The sequence below is a fragment of the Grus americana genome, chromosome 2 (genome assembly GCF_028858705.1).
Source record: "Grus americana isolate bGruAme1 chromosome 2, bGruAme1.mat, whole genome shotgun sequence".
Lineage (NCBI taxonomy): Eukaryota > Metazoa > Chordata > Aves > Gruiformes > Gruidae > Grus > Grus americana.
The window spans coordinates 14712920-14735333 of record NC_072853.1 but is presented as its reverse complement, the minus strand read 5'-3'; the positions used below and the strand labels follow the sequence as shown (position 1 = coordinate 14735333).

Genomic DNA, 22414 nt, shown 5'->3' with positions numbered 1-22414 from the left:
AAACCCATCCATTATTCTGGCTTCAATTCCCACAAATACTGCTGTTGGTGTTCCATTACTTGGTTCAATTGTACCATTAGCTACTCAGCCCAGCTCACCTGGATCTCACCAGCCTGCACTAATTCTGTTCTTGCATCAGATTAGTGGAATTGTTTCCAGCTGTGTTTTCAATATTATTCCCATGTAATCATATTTATAGAAATTTCATGGAATCTATACTAGCTAAGTAAAGGATCGCCCATATCTTGTTGATGTGAATACTTCTAAAATGTGGTGGCTCTAAATCATTGTTGCTCTTTTGAAATCACCAAGCTTGGCCAATTCAAAATAGCAGAAAGTAAATTCATGGGGCCAGTTCACAGTCAGTAAATTTCTTCTCAAAAGTTCGGGTTTTTTTTGGAAGGAAGATGTCATGGACAGAAGACAAGAAGGAAATATTGGTAAATCATTTGTACATTAATATTGTGCATATTGTGATCTTACTCTATTTCCAGATGTGCAACCCTTTCAAGGAAGCTTTACTTTTTAACTTTTAGCTTGAACTTTTGAACAACACGAGCTCTTCCCTGTAATTATGCAAGGACATCTACAGTGCTTTCCAGAGGAAGCTGAGTAAAGCTCAGTGGTATCAAGTGTGATTCACTCTAACAAGTGGACAAATGGTGTATGAATAATATTGTAAATCAAGAAAATAAACTGATATTAATAAAATCAGCTGAGTTATCCTCAAAAGCATATACTTTCATAGAAACATAGAATCACAGAATGGTTTGGGCTGGAAGGGACCTCAAAGATCATCTAGTTCCAATCCCCCTGCCATGGGCAGGGCCACCCTCCACTAGACCAGGTTGCCCAAAGCCCCATCCAACCTGGCCTTGAACACTTCCAGGAATCCAGGGGCATCCACAGCTTCTCTGGGCAACCTGTTCCAGTGCCTCACCACCTGCACAGGGAAGAATTTCTTCCTAACATCTAATCTAAATCCACTCTCTTTTAGTTTAAAGCCATTACCCCTCCCTTGTCCTGTCACTCCATGCCCTTGTAAACAGTCCCTCCCCAGTCCTTCCTGTAGGCTCCTTCAGGTACTGGAAGGCTGCTCTAAGGTCTTTGTATAAACTTAAAATATTAGTTTAATTTAAGATACAAAAAGGTGATTAGAAATTAAAGAATAAAGTCATTTGAAAGCTGCAGAGAATTACAGAATCTATTTACCAGTCAATGGGATCCTCAGGACTTTTTACGGAGCTCCAGTACTCTGACTAGATGCAGCCACAGGATGGTGCTCATGGTCTTTGCATGATACATTTTAAGTCTGGGGAAAAAACGGGGGTAAAAAAAAAAGAGAGAGGGAGCCAGACTCTCTCTTTGGTAGGCTGTTCCTTGTCCTGCCCTGAAATACATGAGCCAGCAAGCAGTCATGGATTAGGCTGATTTATCTCTATATTTACCGAGTCTTCAAGGGCATTGCAAATAGACCTCTCCATCTGCTTCCTTGTCTTCTGGATATTATTGTTTAGCTAAATACGTAAATTAGGGACTGAAAAGGTACTAAATGTTTCACATTTAGTATCAATGAGCTGTAAGCCTTATTGCTTCAGAACAATTATTAGGAATTGTTATCTTGCAAGCTACTCTCTTCTTGACTGGTACAAAGCGTTAGCCATTGCACACAGCTGGTGGTGCAGTAGAATAACTGCAGAGGACAGGATCTCCCAGATTCCTAGAGCTGGGAGATGATTTCTAGACCTAGGAATGCTTTTTAACTTTTGCTATAGAAAACAACTGGACTTAAAGAGTTTCGTTAAAGCTCAAACACTTCTGCAGTTTCAGTGGAAAGACATCTGTGAATTTGGACAGGAGTCTGCAGGACTGTGAATCCTACTCAGCAGCAGCAGGTCCTGCTTTACACAGTCAGTCACAGCCATCTCCCTGGGACTCGCTGCCTTCCCCTTCCCTAGAAGGGGCTCCTACTTACATTAAGAAAGTTTCACCTATGCCTGTTTTTTCTTAATTGCAGTCCTACAGTGATTTCATTTGTAATTTTATACAGATGACCAGGCACATTGTAATGAGTTTTTTCATTCACCTTTTAAATTCTTGAGATTTACAAACTTTGTGAGTAGTCACCTTAATTGTAAATTCAGCAGGATATAGCGTAGGGTAACTCATATTTCTCTATGAATATAGATTCTGCAATTCCACTTGCCCATTGCGGTGTCCAAGCATAAGGCAAAAATGTGTATAGGTACTACGACACATTTAATCCCGGGTTATACTAAGCCAGACAAGTACTGGAACACTTTAATATAAATATTTCCCTGATGAATCATTAATCTAACATCCCAATACCCAGCACTGGGGGATACTTGCATTCCAAGCCATACTGCAGAGCAACCTCCTTTTAAATCATTTAAAACGAAGTGAACGAGTAACTTCGGGGAGAGAAAAATGAGTTAAAAGGTAGCAAAACCAGAAGAAAGAGGACACCGCGGAGCACATCACCTGCGGATGTAAGGCTGCCCGCAGTCCCCCGCCACCCCGAGCCCGCCCCGGCCCTGCCTCCCCGCGCACCTGGCCGCGCCCCCGCCGCGGGGCTCAGGCTCGGAGGGCTGGATCTCAGGCATCGCTCATGCCTCTTTTTTTCCCCCCCTTCTTTCCACCTTCTGCTCTATAATTGCCCGCCTCCTTTCTCTATCCTTTTGCCTTATCAGATGCGGCGCAGCGAGGGGAAGAGCGGCCAGAGGGGAGGGAAGCGGTTCTCCCGCAGCCGCCTCAACACCCACAGCCTCGCGTGAAAACGAGCGGCCGCACCCCCACCGGCTGCTCCCCCGCTGATGCCCGCACAGGTCGGTGTGAGTTCCTCGAGGGCTGGGGCGGGGGGTCAGGAGCGGCAGCGCTTCCCACTCACCTGCCCGGTCACCCCCGCGGCGGCCGGAGCGGAGCCCCGGAGAGAGAGTTGGGTGCGGGAGGAGGAGATGGAGGGGTGGAAAGTGGCGAGCTTGGGGCGGGGAGCCCCTTAGAAAGTCCTGCCAAAGCCTTACTTTTAAAAATCATGATAATTAAAAATTAACCAGTCACACTTTAAAACGGAGGGTCTGGTTGCTGCCCGCGTCCCCCCGCGGGTGCATCATCCTCCTTTCCGCGGCGCGTCGAGGCAGATTGCTTCGCCCCGGCTCCTCACGCCCGGCGCCTGCAGGGTGTTATTTTAGCGGGTGGCTGCCCGGGCAGGCGAGCCCGCCCCCGCTGCGGCAGGCTGCTGCCGACGGGGGGTTCCCGGCGGGCGGCCCCTGCGTCTCATGGGGCCCGTCCTTCGCCTCAGCTCGGCGGAGGCAACGAACTCCTTTGCTGTCCTTTTCTTAACATGGAGGGGAACTCGCTTTCAAACGGGAGGCTCGGGGGTGCTGGTGTCGGGGAACGCCCCGAAGAGCAGCCGGGGTGCTGGGAGGTCAGGCGCGGCCCCTCAGGCTAGGCTGGAGCCGTGTCGCGGGGCTCTGGAGGCGCGAACGAAAAGCGCCCGCCTGGTCGTGGCACCGCCGGCGGGTCTGCAAGAGCCGGGACGGCGTCCCCGCCTCGCCGCCGGCCCCCTCCACCGCCTTCCCGCCCTTCCCGTATGGGGGCGGCGGCCATGGCGGCGGGCCCGGCGGCTCCCTCGAGGTCGCTGCGGTGCCGGGGCAGGTCGCACTCTTACTTTCGCCCAACGGGACGTCGACTCGAGAAACTCGTGCCTGTTCCCAGGCAGCGGGCGGACGCAGGGTCACTACTCTATAAAGAGCCACCGAGATAGGAGAATTAACCCCTGGGTTCCTGTCCAGGAGAGCAACGTTAACCTGCCTGCCTTGGGGAGGGGTGCCATGGCAGTGCTGAGGCGGCTCTGCCTCCTTGCCAGGGCTGGGTGCGCTTCCACAGCCAGGGTGGTACGGAGCATGAAGATCTATGTCACATTTCTCCTGGGCTGGGAGGTCTCCAAGGCAGGCTGTTATCTCAGGAGAAGGTGCTCTGGTGCCTGTGCAGACGTTGCAGGCTGGTGGTCGGCCTGGAGCCCACCTGGGAGAAGAGCTGTGAGTGCATGGGGAGTGGGGCTTACCTCACGGGCAGGGCTCTTGGGCTGGGGGCTTTGGTCTCGGCTGTCAGGGCTACTCTGTCAGGTAACTGCTTTACCAAATAGTTACTAAAAGGTGAAATATATAAAAAGCAGGCGGAACAGGATATTTATTTTTATTCTCAGATGATGTCAGCCACAAGGTGGCTGCAGACTGGTGGTTGCCTTTCCTAGTTAAGTGAATCTTGGAAGTGTGGGTCATTGCAGAGGTGAATTTGTGCCTAGTTTATCCAGCAGCAGTTGTATATATCCCAATAAATCTTACTTCTTTGCAGGATGCTTTTTCTCTAAAAGCAGCAGTGAGAGTGTTTCCACATGGGATTACCTGTCAGTATTTATAGCCCTTATTTGGGAGGAGGGTTCATATCAAATCTAGCAGATGGGGTATTGAACCACCACTGTGAGTATTTTAATGTCTGGGTTATTACATGGAAAGAAATCCACACAACGGTGGTGGTGACTGCATTGAAGAATGAGTTGTGTGCTGTTCTTCGAAGAGTCTACATTTACTTGCTCCAGGTTGTATTCCTGAGTGAGGAGAGAAGCCTCGATACCCAATGTGAGATACGCAAGGGGTGTATTTCAGACTGTTTAAGTTTTAACTGTCAGTTTTTCCTGTTGCCTGTCACTAGGCAACTGTCTGCTGACTGTGCTGGCTAGTCTAGATCCAGTCCTTGGGTGTCTGACTGTGTTCATGTAGTAAGAAGCCTGGGCACTTTGCTCAGGTTTCTGAATCCATCTGGAGGATGTGTCCTAAGAACTGGGCATAGCAACACCTAAGTTTCTGGTGCACATCTTTGTTATTGGATTGAGCTATTTGGCTTTGTCTTGAGAGGCTTATACTGTAAGAGATTGAGTCAAAATATATATATATATAAAGTAGTGTGAAATTTGTTGATAATTTGGCTCAAACTTAGATAACCTCCTATGAGGGTGGAATTCACAATGATTAAGCCCCTTGTATGTTTCTAGGTGGCATATCAAGCATTCATGACTGGGATTTGCAACAGTAGACCTACCAAATCTTGGGATAAATATGGTAAATTGTAAATACTTGGAGAAAAGGAGATGTAGGTCTTATCCTCTTATTTATTTAATAATGGTTGAGGTACTTCAGTCTGCCTTTTATATTAGATAGTGGTTGAACCGCTTGCTTTGTGCCTTCCTCAGAAGACAATGAAAACATGGAAGGCAAATTCAATGATGGTATTTGGGGATATTAGAGAAAATGTTACAGGAGGTAAATGGGAGGGGCTTGCAACACACAAATACATAAACCAAAATTTACCAAAGTGAATTCAAATGCCGACTCTTTGTTGACAGCAAGAAATCTACTATTAATTATCTTAATTTAATTATCTTGTAAAATACTAACAGGAGAGGGCAGCAAAAATTCTTCCTGGCCCAGAAAAATCAACTAAAACTAGTGCAGTAAAGTTGAGTGATAGATGAACATTTCTAAGCACGATGTTATGAACATATTGATGTATCTTGAGGGGTGCTTCTATATATGTTGACTAACTGTACTGGAAAGTGTTAAAGGCCAAGTTCAGATAATGACATTTGTACTGCTGTTAACCTAGCTTCTGTGGACAGATAAATTGCCCCTTCTGGAACTTGTTCATTGGCACCAGAATTGCTTCCTGTAACCCAACTAGTTCACCTAGGACTACCTTGAGTGTTCATATAGTGCTGCACTCTAAAGTGTCGATGTTTCTAGCTGATTAAGTTAGAGTAAATATTACTCCATGGTATTACCTACAAATAGAATTAATGCTTACTCAGCTGATACCCTGCATGCCTTCTGAGCTGTAAGTGCCAGGTAGTACAACAGAGAGCACAGAATAAGTTGAATAAGATAGGAAAAGTAGAGTAGGCTGTAGAGGACAATGAGAGGAGGACTTGGATTTCCTCAGAACAAAGTTCTACCTTGTTTTGACAACTGATATGCAAAATTGCTCAGTTGAACTGATCAATGATTATTTCATTGGGGTTATTGAGTATGTGCATTTTCTACCTTACGGTAGGCTTGCAGGGCAGTTCTGATTTATTTATTTTTTTTTTAATTACAGAATCCTGAGATACATAATTTAACATCCCATTCTGGATGGCTTCTAGTTTTAGTCTTTGTTATCGAGAGTTTCAGAGTTCTCTACCACAGGTATCTTGCTAAGGTGCTTGCAGTGCTGAAATGTATAGGGATACCCATTTTACCTTGTTATGCACAGCAAGCTCTACTTCCAATACTCATGTATATTTAGCAAAGGATATCAGTTTTCTCTTTACATGGGCTGAATTTTCAGAACTGTTGAGTGGCCCAAATGGGGTTCTTTGTCGCTTTCATGTAAAATATGCTTTGGTTATAAAACTGCTGTCAGGATGAAATCTTGGCTCCACTGATGTCTATGGCAAATTTCTATTTTTATTTTTTTAATGGAATCAAGATTTTGCCCACACTTTTCATTAATGTGGATGCCTTATCTTTGCAGGTTTAATAAGTCTTTTTGTTCTATGTGTTTTCAGACCTGCTGATACTGTGTGTATTGAGGAGAAGAAGATGCTTTGTCGGTATGAGATACGGAGCTGTTTCTTCTTGGCTTTTTTAGCTGTCACAGCTTTCTTCATCAGTGATGCCCAGGGCCAAGGTAAGTCATAAATAAGATGATGGAGCTTTTCACTCTGATGTGCAGAAATAGACTTTCTTATTCCAAATGCAAGTGTTACTTCCGTCTTAATAGGATGTGGATCCAGCACTACTGAAATGAAGCAGGAGTTTTGCTACTGATCTCAGGGGTGGAGTAGAACTATGTGTTCATGTGTGCGCTTTGAACCTAGTATCTCAAATAGCATGAATCTTTTTGCAAATTCAGGTGTCTCAAAATGAGTTATAGGGAACAATTTATTATTTTTTTTTTACTCTTATTTATATGAAAGTACTGATTAGAAATTGCTGTGACTGTCCTCTACAGAATCAAGTAAGCTTGAAGGACCAGGTATGGTACTAAGCTTGTATGGAATATATATTTTTCTTTGTTGGAACAGTAGCTATTGTAACACATCATACAGTATTGCACAGGACTGTTAAATGTCACAGACTACTTCTGCAGCTTTTTTTTTTTAAATCCCCTTTGTGGGTATTAAGACACTGCTGAGATTGTTAGGCTTAAGTTCTTGTTGGATCGTATTGACAGTGGTTTGACTTCTAGAGAAATCCTATCACTTGGGGAAGAAGGGAGGAAGAATGAAGAATGCCAACGAGTTTTTATGATTTCTAAAGAAAGATGTTTCTCTCAACTTTTATATTTATGTAATCCCTTTGATATGAGACTGCATAGGCATAACTGGGAGCAGAATTTGATCCTGGGGCTCTTCTAAAGCATCTTGTATGATGCATTATTCATGAGCACATTCAGAGACTAGTGGCAACCTGAGGCTTTCCAAGTTCTGGTAAACGCAAGTAGCAGCGCTGTCCAGTCTGCGTGGCACTCAAGTGCTGGGGAAGCATACTGTCTTGGATGTTTGGGAATCTGTGAGTGTTTTACAAGCCTCTTCCAGAACTTAGGGACACATGTAAGCAGTAATATTTAATGTGGGCGATGTGAGGTGAATGAAGAAATACATGTTCCCAATGTTCAACACATCAATTCTGGTCAGAAATGAGGTCCAGAATGTTTGTGACTTAATGAGCCAATAAAGCAAAGCATATGGTTAGTCCTTTCTCTATGTATTTCAGTCCTAATGCATATGGTTAAGATTTGCAAAACAGGATTAGGGATTGAGATCCATCTCCAGAAAGTTTTGCAAAATTCCTTGAGCTTGGAAACCATACTCTTCCCCGCCTTTTCCTTTTTCTTTTTTTTTTCGTTTTGTGTTTTTCAACTTTGATTTATTTGGGCGTATGTAAGGGAGAAAACTCTCAAACTATTAATACAATGAAATGAAGGTCAGAGAGAATTTTTTCCACAGTCATCACACTAGCAGAAGCTAGAGTCGATGTACTTGATGAATAAGGAACAATACTTCCCTTGTTCTTACACTCTTTCAGCAAGCATCAGCTGCTGAATGCCGTCAGCAGTGTGATACTAAGCTAAGTGGACTATTGCCTTGGCCCAAAATGACTGTTATGTTATTGAATGAGGTGATACGAAGTCTCTATTCCGTGTTCGCAGAATAAAAATACCTCTTGCTACACTTAAAGTAATAAAATGTGTCTCAAATCCTTTCTTTTCTCAAGGTTGCCACCCCTTGCAGTAAACTCTTCATGCAGCAGGCTATTTGCAATTTAATATAGCACTAACAGTATGTTTGTCCGTTTTAAGAAATTGTACACTCTGCCAACATGTAGGAAGAGCTGATATTAGTTCCAGCTTGTGTTTCCTTCCTTTGGCAAAGATGCTCAGGTAAAGGTGTGTAATGTGACTTCTTGGAAAGGAGAATGTTTGGGAGACTGAAGTCAACATGCCTGAAGCTACAACTTATTCCTCCAACCAAGGAATTATCTGCGTTGAGCTGCATGGTTTTCTCTCACTTATTGCCTGAACGCCTTATAAACCACAAAGTGCCATTCAGTTTTTACTCAACAACAATTATTCTTTCATTGCTGCTGTTTCTTCCTTATTCAGCATAATGTCACTTAAAGAACAGTAACAAAAAAAAAAAATCTAGCTTTTGTTCTTATGTTCTACTTATGTTCTTGTATGGTACACAAAAATAGTGTTGGGCAAGAAAAATACTTTAGAATTTTCCATTTATTCATAAAGTATCTTGCTTTAAGAATTTTCCTTCTGTATTTAAAGATGGAAACTTTTCTTTGTGTAGCAATAATTTCCATATGTTACTAATGTAATTGCAGTGCATATTAACTTGTTCAATTCTTATGACAAAAGTAAATTTGAAGCTACAAAGTTTAGTTAGTATCCAGTCTTAGAGTACTGGATGTCTTGGAGAGCTACACATGTGCAATTTATGGTATTTTTCCTTTCTATTAAGACCATGAATAGTTCAAAACAATCTTTCCCTAGTTGTCCATAAGACTCATGTATTTGCAGTGCTAATTTATCTGGTGGCATAAACCAAAGCCTTGAACCTGTCTGTAGTTTTCTTTTGGGTGACTGCTCTAATGTTGCTGACGGCCATTCACTTGTGCATTCCTGTAAAACCACTTAACAAGCTCTAGCTACTGATTTTTATCAGTTAACTGACTCAGCTTGGATTAATTTTTTTCCCTTTCTGCAAGAAGTGAGATTTTGTTCCACAGACAATAAAGGTCCAAAGAAATAAAGATATCCTCTTCAGGTTGGTGAATGTGTAGTAATTCCCATCAATATTTTGTTGTCTGTTCAAGTGTTAGATTTTTAACTTCCTTAGCTATATGTACTTTTCTATGCCAGAACATTAGTCTTTGCACAACTAAGAAACAGTTGAGTATCTGTCTGGTGAATAATTCTTTTCTTCCTTATGGCTAATTGCTGCGTGGGAACGTCCATTCCCCTGCGCTGCCATCTTTGATACAAAAAGTACCCAGTGAACATTGACCAGTTATGTAAAGACTATTCTGGCACAACTTTTCTAGTCTTTCACATTGTAACTCTGTAGTAAACAGAAAAACTTTTGGTGATTGTGTCCTTCTTTGCTTGTAAAATCTGTGATTGTTTTTTAGGGGCTCCCAAAATTTACCTGATTTGGTGATGGCTAATAGCAATTAGGCCAGAACTATGCTTCTTTGTTAGATGGTGCTTTCATAAACTGTTAAGTTGAAAATAGGATGGAATGGAAAGGAGAAGATGGCAGAGAAAAGGAACTCTGAGAATCTAAGACAAGATTTTTTTGTTAGTCCTTGGTGTTACTTTGTTGCTCTCTGCTCTGCCTCTTAATCCCCATACAAATTTACCACTTAATCCTGATCAAATGCAGCATTTTTACACTTGCATACTGTCAATGTTCAAAAGTTTATTTGCTATTCCTTTGATGAAATAAATAATAGAAGGGATTGCTATTTTGCAAACTTCTAGGTATGATTTGTCACTCTTGGTTCGTTCAGCCCCAATTCATTGTGATTTATGTATAGCTCCAAGACAGAATGAGTCTTGAGAATGAATTAAAAGCTGTAATCCATAAATACAGTCTGCTTGGCTTTCAAAACTTTTTGCCATAGTCTCTGTCATTTTATTACAATTATAGCATGCTGAATGTTCTTGCAGAAACCTGCCCAGCAAAACATTTTGCAATATGAGGGCCAAATTTTCAAAGAACTGATTTTGTATTTGCGGTGATGCCTTCATGCACTCTTGCTTGCAGCTTCTCTTTCTCTAAACTTGAGGGAGGTGACAGGCAGTCTGAAGATGAGGTCTGACAAGATTGTGCCTAGCAACTGGGGAAGTGCACTGTTTGGGTGTAAGCCCAGTGCTGCGAATCTGAACACTTTTGAGTGTGCAGAATTGGTGTGCTCCCTGCTGTTTCTGTCCCCTTGCGTCTCTTCTTGAGCTTGTTCTCTGAAGTCTTGGAGAATGTGGAGGTGTTACTAAGCTGTTCTTGGTGCTTATGTACTCTCTTTTTTGTCTTCTGGTGTTAAGTCCCTCAAGGCAGAGAACTGCACAACTTGCCTTTGGTCTGGCGAAACTGTCCCTTATGGATTGAGAGGCTGGATGCAAGGGAATATATCTCTTGTATTAAACCTCCAGATTTCTACTTCTAAGACCCAAAATGTTTTTAATGGTAGATGACATGACAAAAATACTACCCCAAATCTCAAAAAACTACAGCCTGCTTCTTTCCTCCTTCTTTTTTCCCCCAAGCTGTTGGAAAAAGAAGCACGTAGGAAAAAGTAATCAGTTCAGGACAGGTCTTTGGCTGCTGCTGGTGCCAGAGCTGCATTCACTGTAGCAGGTCAAATGGAGAGGCCAGAGACTGTTGGCTAGCACGTTCTGCCTGTTGACTCAGATGCTCCGTATGCTGTAATACCGAAATCTTAGAAATATCATGAGAATGGTTGGTTTATTATATCTAGTGGACCAACAAACTGTGGGCATGAGCCTAGTCAATTAAGAGCTATCTTGGACCCTAGGGAAAAGAAATTGCCACTAACCCCCTTCAGATAATTTCCCTTATTTCTTACACTTACTATCAGAAACCTTAAGGGTGGTAGTGGCAGAGACACCAAGGGTTTGGATAACAAAGAGAAAGTTCAGGGAGCTGCGGAGGTAGTGAGAAGAGGAAGGGTAAGGCTGGTGGAAGAGTTTAAGTTTTCCTAGCCCTTTCTGTTGTTCAGCCTCTGGGTAGCTTCCCTGGCTGCTGTTCCCTTTAGATGAGTTAGTTCTGTGAGCCAAACCCTATTCAAATGTATGAAGGTTTCCCCTTATTGACAGCCTGGGGTACCACAGGCTGCACAACTAGCAGCTCTGCTTCAGTTGTTTGCTGTAAAGGAGGGATGTGGCTCCCTGAAGCAGAGCAGAAATGCTATTCAGGGTGTTGTCCAGCATCAGCAGAGCTTGCCTGAGCAGAGAGATGCAAAGCTGTGAAAAACTAGTTTGTGTGTATAGACACCAAGTTGCTAATACTGCAGTAACAACATAGAGTAGATTTTCCATTTGTTCCTCTGTGTTTTGCTTCACTGAAGTATCACCTCTTTCTCAATCATGTCACGCTTTTATTCATTTCACCTGCTGCTGCTATTTGAAACCTAGGTGATGGCACAACACAACTAGAAGCCAGATTTGCTTACCAGCCAGATTGCCCCTGTCTAAATCCTGACTAGCTTGTGCATGCCTGCTAGTCTTGATGAGACTGAAGCAGTGCTTGCAGCTGGGCAAGTCTGTGTGCTGCCTAGGCCAGGTTTGCAAATTGGGCAGCTGATGTTCCCTTTGCCTTGTGCATGCCTATCTTTCCTCTTGGTTATTGTGTCTTCTCAAGGCTTTGAAAATTTGGCCCTGAGTGATCTTAAATGTGGGGAAACACCCACGGTAACGTGAAGTAAAGGAGGCTAGGTAATGCATATTGTCAGTGTAAGCAAGGAGAGCAATTTTAATTCCCATATATTAACAAAGAGCATTTTTATTACCAGCTTTGCCTGCTAAACTAGAGTCTTAACATCTAACACTGTTTGTCCTTCTGTCCTCTGCTGTTAGGTTGTTAGTTTGTTTTTATAAAGAGTTAAATAAAAAGTATGTCTGAGGGAAGTAGTGCACCTGGGGATGTCATTTTACAAACTAATAAACTGATGTATGTGACATTTTGAATAACTTGCATCCTTTATCAGTAAAATTTTGTGTCGTCTTCCTATATGTGTTTATTTTTGTGTTTGTTTAAAATCGGTGCTTGCTTTTTATTTGAATTTAAAATGTTGTTTTCTTTCCCAACTTGCAGTGTCCCCGCCAACAAGACTAAGATATAATGTAGTCAGTCCTGACAGTGTACAGATCTCTTGGAAAGCCCCCAAGGGGCAAATCACTGGATATAAGCTTCTTGTCACTCCAAGTTCAGGTAAAACAAAACTCTGTATGTTCTCTTTCAAGGTGAAAGGACTGCCTTCCTAAGGCTGAACAGCTTCTCAGAGGCTAGTGTTGTCCTTCAGGACTAAGGACCTGTGAGCAGGCTGTGGATAACTGAGTTATCCACAGCAAATGGTGGTCAATAGAGGGTGGTCATAGGCATAGAATATGGGAATCGAATGCTTAAGGTAGAAACACGTGGATGCTAGTTACGCTTCATATGTAGTCATTGGGAATTGTCACTGATCATCTGCTTTTACCTTTCTTCCAGTGGGATGTGGGGAAGCCTAGGAAGTGTTCAAGGGAGAGCCCATTTCAGTCAAAGATTGGAGGTGGATCTCCCTGGGCCTTCTCCTGTAGTGAGCTCCCCAGCAAAAACTAAAAAGATTTTAGACCAAACTTGAAAAAATCCCAAACAAACTAGTTTTAAAAATTTTTTTGAATGAAAGCCTGAAGTGTGAAGATAGGCAACGAAGTGGCTATATCAGGCTACCTGTGTAGAGGTACTACTTCTGTACATATTTAAATTTCGATCGAGATACACTTTTAACATACAGCTAAAATGCATATTTGTATACAATCTTTAGATGTATGTGTACGTATACATAGAACTGTTTAATATTTGTATTTATACATGAGAATTTCCTTTCCCAAAGAAAGTGGGCAAAGAGGGTGTTCAGAGATGATGTGGGTTTGATGGGATCAGAACTGGCAGCCAGTCACAGAGCAGTGTGAAAGCCTGTGGGTATGATGTTACCAAACTTAACAGCTTTTTGTCAGATGCTTCTTTCTGAATTAATAGTTTTGCTGGGCACCGTGGCTATTCCATGAGGCCCAGACACAAAGGCTGAATGATTGATCTGTTGTGTTTCTATCCAAGAAAACTAATCTGTGTCTTTGGTCAGGCTGCCTGACTTCTTGCTTTTCTGGGATGCCCTCTGGCCTGGCTGTATGGATAGTTCCAAAAGTGGGAACACTTGGGTCATTGAGGTAGTTTTAAGTCATAACATTTACTGTGCTATAAGAAAAGCAAACAAAGTTATGTATTTGTGGGTTATTTTGTCTTTTCTCTTATAGGTGGAAAAACCAATCAATTAATTCTTCAAAACACTGCAACCAAAGCAATTATTCAAGGTCTTATTCCAGATCAGAACTATGCCCTTCAGATCATTGCATTCAGTGAAGACAAGGAGAGTAAGCCAGCACAAGGCCAGTTCAGAAGTATGTGTCTTTTTATGCCCGACATGCAGAATTTATCTGATGTTTAATGTAACTTACAAAATTGCAACAAAGTCTCAGGCAAAGGGGGACAATGGAAAAGCAGTGTCTTCTATGGTGAAAGGCTAATCAGAGCCACAGATTTTAACTGGTACGTACACAGCTGGAGGCCTGAATTGAGCCAGTGGCTCTTGCACAGGAGATTGTTGCTTTGAGCTCTTTGTTTCCATTGGTTTGGAATCCCTTTCTTCACCATGCCATTATGAAATTAGCCAGTATGTTGTGGAAGAGAATCTTCAATGAACAGAAACAAGAGAGGAAGTGCTATATTCTGATATTTAAACATTTCCTTCCCTTCGTCCGACTTTTTATTAAAACATTCTTATAGCCGTGCCAACTGGCAACTAGTTGCTAGTTCAATGATACCATGAAAGGCTAAATTCTTACTGGTCTTCAGCTGTCAAATATATTTACAAATTATGCTTAAGACCTTTTTATCTGACCTATACAGCCTTTTAATGTCTATGTCATAGTGATATATATGTTGTAGCTGATTTGTCCTGATCTGCATTTTAAACAGTTCAGTTAAAAATGATCAGTGAAGATTTGGTTGATAAAGACAGAAATGTGACAGTCTGGGAGTACAGTTGAAAGCCTACTGAATTCCCTCGATACTGAATATTTCTCACCGTCATTGCTAAACCACCTTTCTCTTAGAACCAGCACAAGATAAAATATGCTGACTGCTTGATGTGGTGTGTGTCAAAGTCTTTCTACCTTTTCATCACTGCAACTGTGTATTTACTACTTTAAGTTCTATCCTGGTTAGGAAACCCACAAAACCACAGATTACTTTAGCATTAAAGAGCAGCCCACAGGAAGCTACACTAACTGCTATAATATTAGGTGTGGCTAGTTTTCAAACTACCTCTATTCTTCAGGAAAAGCAGAGCCAGCAACTTGATTTTTGGGGGTTATATTCCATTTAGTATACTCTTTCTTTGCTGCAGGTGAAAACATGTAGTCACATGAAACTCCAGCCTCATTAAGTACAATATGATACCTTGCATGAGTAAAACCAGATACAGCATGTATACAAATCCATCTTTTTTTTATTTTGCTATCCTGTATTCATGTATCATATATTCTGTATGTTTTTTTCCTCCTTCTCTGACAAGTGGTCAGTAATTCTTGAGATGAAAAAAGGACATATACAAAGCTTGAGAATATCCTCTGGTTTAGTGCATTGGAAGTATGTTTTTAATGCTGCTGAGTTGTAGCTGATGTGCAAAGAAATCTCAAGCCTACAATAAAATGTTATTGTTAAAAGAGTATTCCTCTTTATATAGCCAGGTATACTTTCTTATTCTAGTGCTGCTTGTAAGTTGTTGTACATAGTATGTAATTAACAAAGACCACTAGGGAATTTTTTCCTTTTAAAATGCAGCTGTAAAAACATGCACTAGAGAAGTCTTTTATCTGTGTAAATTTGTGAGTAAAACTGGTGTCATCTTGTCTGTTCTTCCTAAGTGGTTAGAATTTTGACAGTTAGAAATGGCTTTTTCAAATCCAGAAATCTTTGTCATGATATGACCAACTTGTCTCCTGTGAGCATTTACAGACTTTTGTACTGTTTCTCTGGAGACTTGCTCTGAACAGCACTACCATTAGAGGAGGCCATCAAGCAGCTCCTTAGCTTGCTCTTAGACTTTTCTCAAAGGAATGCTCTTAGAAGGCTAAGCAATGGCATCCTCTTTGACTAGTATTATTCTGGTAATTTCACCTCTTTTATTTTAGTTGGAGACTTGTTTAGGTAAGGATTAAAGCCAGACTTCTGAGTAAGACCTGGCGTTATGGTGGCTTTAACTGTAACCCAGCTAATAACCACGATCTACCTCAGCAAGCTTGTGGACCTGAATTTGCTTCTGAATCAGTTTCACAACTGTTCACTAAAGGTAGAGGTGATGTATGGGTACACATGCTGTGTTAATAAGGAGAGGAGTCAAAACTTCAGTTATATTTTCACCAGGAGTGCGCACCTGGAGTGGAAGGGCTGTAGGTTCTGTAGAGGGTTATCACGCTGAGAAGGTCATGCTCATATGTTTGACAATGGCTTGTTATCTTCCTAAGACCTTAGGATGGTCTTATGATTATGTTTTGGATTGGAACTTCGAGCACTCTTGGCTGTTTCAGATATTCCATATACTGTTGGGTAAATTAGCAAAATCCATTTGACTTTGGTCCACTTCTGTAAAACAGAATTACTTGTATTTTCTATTTTATATCATGTTTGAAGAGACAGATAACCTTCTTTCACCCTCTCACTGTTTTTTCAGTGATCTAGCACAGAGAGACTCTGAACTTGGCTAAGACTTAGTGCCTGCTTGGATGAATTTCAGTCATGATCCAGCTCTACATAAACTAAAGATTTTAATTAGAGTAGAATTTTATTTTCTATGAAAGATATTCTCTGTGTCATTCTTTTAAGCTGTTCCTGACCATTGTAGAAAGCTGAGGTGTTGACACCAATTAATATTCTAAGGAAATTCTGAAAGGTGATGTGTTTTGGGGTTGGTTTTTTGTTTTGGTGTTTTGGTTTTTTGTTTTTTTTTTTTTCCTAATATGTGACACTAGCGGTGATTTTGCTGGAATCTTTCAGACTATGATTAGAGTGATACTGGCTACTAATGTAATATTAGGAATTGCTGATCAAGCTGGGTTCTGCTTGGCTGTTATGAGAGATTTGGGACATAATAAGGGAGGTATCCCACCCACTTGTGAGACAGGAAACTGTTGAAGTCTGAGCTTTGGAGCAACTTTGCTCTCATGGGAGTATTTGGTGCCCTGAACACAAATTTGGGCATGGGATCTAAGCTGATTCTTTAAAGAGGATAATGTAACAGCTGGCTTATGTGCTTTTGTGTTGAATGACTTGGAGTGGAGCTCTGCAGTACTGGACTTTACCCAGCTAGCTTTGCCAATTTTCTGGACTATATTTCCAGTGCTGGATCTTGTCAGCGTGGGCTTAGGTGCTTATGTCACTGTATTGGACTGTCCTGTGTGAGGAGAGTCACTTTGAGCACTTTAATGATGATAGGATGGGGAAAGATTCATCAAAAGAATAAACCCAAAGGGAGGGAGGGAAAACCCAGTAACAATCACTTGTTACCTAAGCATATCACAAGACATTGCATGCGACTTCTTTATGTGGAAGAAGAAAATTACATGTTTCTGACTGCACTGTTTCTAGTTTGATTGATTATTTTTCCCCCTTTACTTTTCAGTTAAAGATATAGAGAGAAGAAAAGAAACAAGTAAATCCAAGGTGAAAGATCCAGAAAAAACAAATGCGAGTAAACCAGCTCCAGAAGGTCAGATCATAACACGTACAACTTGTGTGATACTCTGAAACTAATCAACTTTTCTATTTAACTTGGCCATTGTATAGATTTTCTTTAAGTCAGTACTTTAAATCTAGTTCCCAGGGTTAAGTTAAACAGAAAGGAAAAAAACAGTATTTTCAGAATATTGGAGAGTTGCTGCAACAGAGGTATTGCTTTTAGTTCTAAGTTTTGCTTTACCGCTTTTACAGTAAGTGCTAAATACCACCACAAATAGCATAAAAGCAGTCTTTGAACCTGCATTGAAAAAACGTGTTGCCTGTACTTCCCCAATGGGTGCACTCTGAGTAGTGAAAGAAGTGTGTGTGTGTGTATACATAATAATAATAATTTCATATCATCTTGGCTGCAAGACAGATGTGCAGAATTAATTCTCACCTAAGGTCAAATTAGTATTATTGTATAATTAGGCACATAATAACTAGATAACTCTGTCCTAATGTAGGTCATATATATGAAAACATTTGAAATATTTTGAGGGGAGAAAAAGGAGTTCATTTTGTCCAGTTGCAAGGAGCCAACCTTCTGGTGAAATGTGATATTGCTTGTCATGAGAAGCTCGTCTAATATGGACAGTAAAATCTATTTCAAGCTTAATATATAACTCTATTTCCTGTTATTCTAGAATTCAAATAGCATCTTCTTTATGAAGTAACCCCAACAGTAATTATTCCCTTCAGTGGTTATTTATGATGTACAGAACAAGCACAGATGAGAATAGCTTGATATGACCTTAAATAGTCTCAATGTGAATAAATTGGACAGTTTCAAGGATCCCATGTCTCCCATCTGTTTTAGCTCTGTCTCCTACTAATGCAAGTATCAAAGACCTCACCCAAAGCTCCTTGAAGCCCATGCAAATTTTTCTCACTTCAGTGGGTTCTTCTTACCATACATATTTGTGTCATGTTGTATTTATTAACACTATACAAGTTTGTTTCCATACAGGATTTCTCAAGCCAAAATACCTGTGAATTCATCACATTGGGTGCACTGGGGAAAATGTTAGCTAGTGTTTACAACACTGAAAGAAGCAAGTTATACCTGCTAGTGCATGATGGAGTAGCAGATAGGTGATCTTTCTTTCATGTCTAGAGGAAGACTGAGTTGGAAGAAATGAGAGAACTAAAGGAGGAAAATGTGATTTGCTTTCTCAATGAAGGACAAGTGATAAAAGTTGAAGGAGGGAAAACTGGGCCTGTAATAGGAAAATGTTGATTAAATGCAGACAGAAGAAAGTGTCTGCCAGACTGTGGGAGAGGATTTATGGTTTTTCATGGAGTGGGGGCAAAAATACGGTTGGCAAGAGGAGATTGAATCTGCAGTCTCTCCCTTTTTTAGGATTCTTGCTTACTTGTGAAGTCTTTAGCTCAATTGTCTTCCTCCTCCCCACACAACCTTTTACTCGTCTAAACTTCATCAGTTGTATTGGGGCAGTTTGTATCAGGGCAAAATACGCTTCCATCCGACACTTGTGAAAAGCTATTGCCTTACACTTACTGTAGCAGGTTTTACTAGAAAACTGGAGTCTTTATTTGAAAGAAAGGCAAAACTTACAAACTTCTTGATCAGCAAAACTGACCAAAAAGAAAAAAACTGTTATGCTGATTTTTATGAATTCTTGATTTTATTTAGTCCTATTCCCAACCCAGCTATATTTTAATATAAAGTAATAGACTTTTTTCCTACTGTCTAGCTATTGCATATTTCTTCCAATTCCGCAGTATAATGATTATTCAAAGTGATGGAGATTCCAACTGAATGACTTCAGTGGGAGTAGGGTGAGAGTCCAAACAAAACTGTTGTGCAGAAATAACAGCATCAGCAAAAAATGTGTAGCTGGGATAGAAGTGAATTCAGAACTGATACACAAAGAGTAATGGTATCAAAACTTTCCTAGTTTAAGACATATAAAGATCGTTCCACCTCAAATTGAAATGGGATTTTTTTTAAAAAAAAAAGGAAGAGTCTGTGAAAGAAATGGATTAAAGAAATAAGAGCAAAATTTTATGGCAAAACCATGAAGAATAACTTGATCCTCTGCAGATGTTTGACAGGAAATGATTTGAGTATGACCAAATGAATTCAGGCCAGCAGTTAATTGGTTTCATAACAATTTAGTATATGGCTAAATTTGATGGATTTAATAGCAACCCCGATACATTCTGTGGCTGTGTTATATCCTTGATCAAGTTGGTAAGCCCTTAGGATTTAACAGTACAAAATAAATTATTAGGTAGTACAGTATGTTATCTGAAAACAAGAGCAATCTTTGCCCACAAAACAAATTGAAAACAGCCGTTGTCCAGACTGGTATTGTTGGTAGTTGTGGCTTCTGCTCTTGTCTTGACTGAAAGATTAGCAAAAACCTACTTCACCATTTCTGCAAGTATTAGAGTTAAGTTTTGATATAAGGAGGTGCCTTCTGTGAACATCTGCCTCACTTGTTACAGAAGGATGTTTGTATAAGAAGAAACCAGAGTGTTTCTCCAAGCCTTAGAAAGGCAAAGGTCATCATTCATTTTCCTGTATATGGAGAATTGTCTGGCAAAATTCTCCAATATGAATATTGGGACAGATTTGGCATTTAGAGGGCCAGAAAATCCAAAACCAATGTTTTGGGACAAAAATGTTAAAGCACATCAATAAACTTAGTGCGTATGAAAAAGCATGTGGGCTCTGTCAATAATGGAAGGTCCATGTTGTGCCTTATGGTAACTCGTGTCCTGATTTTTCTGAAAGGCACAAAAGGCACATAACCATAGAAATTTGTTGTTTATAAATACTTAGCTAATATACCTTCTTCAGGGTCACATAATAAACCCCAGAAATTTCACTTTCAATTTCAGTGGGACAAAGATTTCACCATAACCCTTCTACTTGTAGAAACCAGCTCTTCACTAAGAAATACAGGATGGATGTCTATATTAATTATTCCAGATGTTTTCAAAGTTCCTCACTCTTATTTTCATCTGTGGTTTGGAGGACTGATTCTGCAGTGCTGCCCGTTATTTGATTACCAACTCTCTGAGGCTCTAGGTAGTGCTTGGAGGTGTGGATGTCTTCTCAGCTCCCAAATCTACCTTTTTCTTCTGTCCTTTAATTAGATTGGATTTGGATTTTGCTCTGTCTTTGTGGAACTCTGTGAGTGGCTTGTGTGGCTTGCTAGCAATTTTTCCAGCAGCTTCAGTAACCTAGATAAAATTTTCCCTCTATTGTGTCCTGCCCATTCAAGTGGTTTGAAAAGATTTATTCATTTCTTTCTTGCTCTAAGTACTTGCTCTTATCTCGAACAAACCTCCAGTGTATATCCAGGTAATGTCATGGTGCTAAATTAGTTCAGATTTAATGTCTAGCACTCATCCATCAAATGTTCACTTTATATTTGATTTCCAGAAGCCTTCTCTAGTTCTTCTGCACAACCAATTTCAAGTCTTGAATCTCCTTTCTATATTTTTCAGAACGTGTCAGTTTTCAGCTTAGTGATTTATCACTGCTGTGCACGCTTGTATTAATAATGGTCAGAAGCCTTTTCTCTTTCTGTTGAGATAAAGCTCACAGGCTCAGCTTCTTTCAGCACGCACTGATATTTGAGTACTTGTACCCTGGCACTTCTCCAACTCCCTCATGTACAAAGCTCCTTTCTGTACAGCGACAGGGGTTAATACATTCTGTGCCTTCTCAGATGTTTTACAGTTTCTCAGAGAGCTTCTAGGAGTGATTCTCTAATCAAATCCTTTTGGGGAGAGGAGAATCGCAGTGTTTTGACTATATCCTGTAGCAAATATGTGACTATATCCTTTCTCTGCAACGTATTTCTCTGTGTGTCTGAAATGTTTTCAGCCACCCATTTCAATGAAAACAACAAAATGCTGAGGGCCAGTTTTGTTTTCTTGCTCGTGGACTTTATTTTGGAGGTTTTTAGTTGAGAGGTGTGGTGGCTTAGCCTAGGCCAGCAGCCGAACTCCCAACTAGCTGCTTCCTCGCTCCTCTCCCCAGCAGGACAGGAGAGAAAATGGGAGGAACAGGAATGAGAAAGCTCATCAGTTAAGGTAAAGATAGGGAGACTGTTTACTGATTACTATGGTAGGCAGAGTCAACTGGGGAAAAATTTACTTAATTTATTACCAATTAATAAAACAACAGCTTTCCTACCCGCTTTCCTAGGCTCAACTTGACCTCCTCCCAGACTTCTCTGCTCCTCCCTTGTTATCACTGCAGGTTACACTCCGTCCAAGTTCCTTCAGAGAGGAAGCAAGAGGTGCAAAAGGGGTGTTGAGGGGTAATGATCAGGACATAGTGGTTTCTCTCCACCATTCCTTTCTTCTCACACCGTTCTTCCTCTCCAGTGTGTGTCCTCCATAGGCTGCAGGGAATATCTCCTCCACCATGGAGCACCTCCTGCTCTGACCTTGGGGTTCTCTCTGCTGTTTCTTACTCTTTGTTTTCCCCTTCTCCTCTCTCTGTCTGGCATTTTCTGCCCTTTCTTAAATATGTTTTCTCAGAGGTGCCACCAGCTGTGCACAGGTACAGGGCAGCTCCTGGCCCCTACTCAAAAAGGCCACCTCTGCAGCCTCCCTGGTGCCAAACCTAGGCACAGACACCCAATACAAGAGGCCTTGTATTAATGCTCTACTAGCATAAAGTGTTTACACGGTCTTAAACCTGTCCGATTCAGAAATTCCCTTATGCAAATCTCAAATCAGGGTGATTTAGGACAGCATAGAGCGCGTATGGACCAGATTTCTCTTCTGAACCAAGTTTTCGCAGGATAAGCCTTGTACAGACTGTAGACTATTAAAATTATGAGAAATAAGCTCTCACAAAAGATGATGTAATTTATGTATGATGCAGTGTAACAGTTACTTTCTCATCGTAAAGTACATGTAATATAGTCATATAATAAGTATGACTTGTTAGGGAGGTCAGAGAAAGTCTGTTAGGGAGGTCTGTTCACTACACAGAACGTTCTGGTTAGTTCAACCTTCCCAAATTAAAATTGCATTTGCCTGGAGCAAGTCCATTAGGGGCAGGTGTGGTTTTCTTACCGATTCCTATGAAAATCTGGTGACATGTGGCCTAGTTGAAAATCCTGGGAGAACTGCAGCTTTTTAAATCCCTTAGATGCTTCTTTCTGATGGAGTCACCTTTATGACATGTCAGGAACTAAACTGACAGAACATCACCCGAGCTGCCTGGGCTGGTGTCAC

General features: G+C 41.1%; 1 protein-coding gene across 4 annotated transcripts in view; it reads left to right on the top strand.

Annotated features, from left to right (window-relative positions):
* The first annotated feature begins 2617 nt into the window (after positions 1 to 2617).
* Positions 2618 to 22414, top strand: part of COL14A1 (collagen type XIV alpha 1 chain) — a 126223-nt gene continuing 106426 nt past the window's right edge. For all 4 annotated transcript variants that reach the window (XR_008575809.1, XM_054816121.1, XM_054816120.1 and 1 more), the window contains exons 1-5: positions 2618 to 2846; positions 6623 to 6744; positions 12461 to 12577; positions 13663 to 13806; positions 17088 to 17174. Coding sequence is in view for 3 of the 4 variants with exons in the window: in XM_054816121.1 (XP_054672096.1) it covers positions 6657 to 6744; positions 12461 to 12577; positions 13663 to 13806; positions 17088 to 17174 (436 nt within the window). In the remaining variant the exon portion in view is untranslated. The remainder of the gene's footprint in view (positions 2847 to 6622; positions 6745 to 12460; positions 12578 to 13662; positions 13807 to 17087; positions 17175 to 22414) is intronic.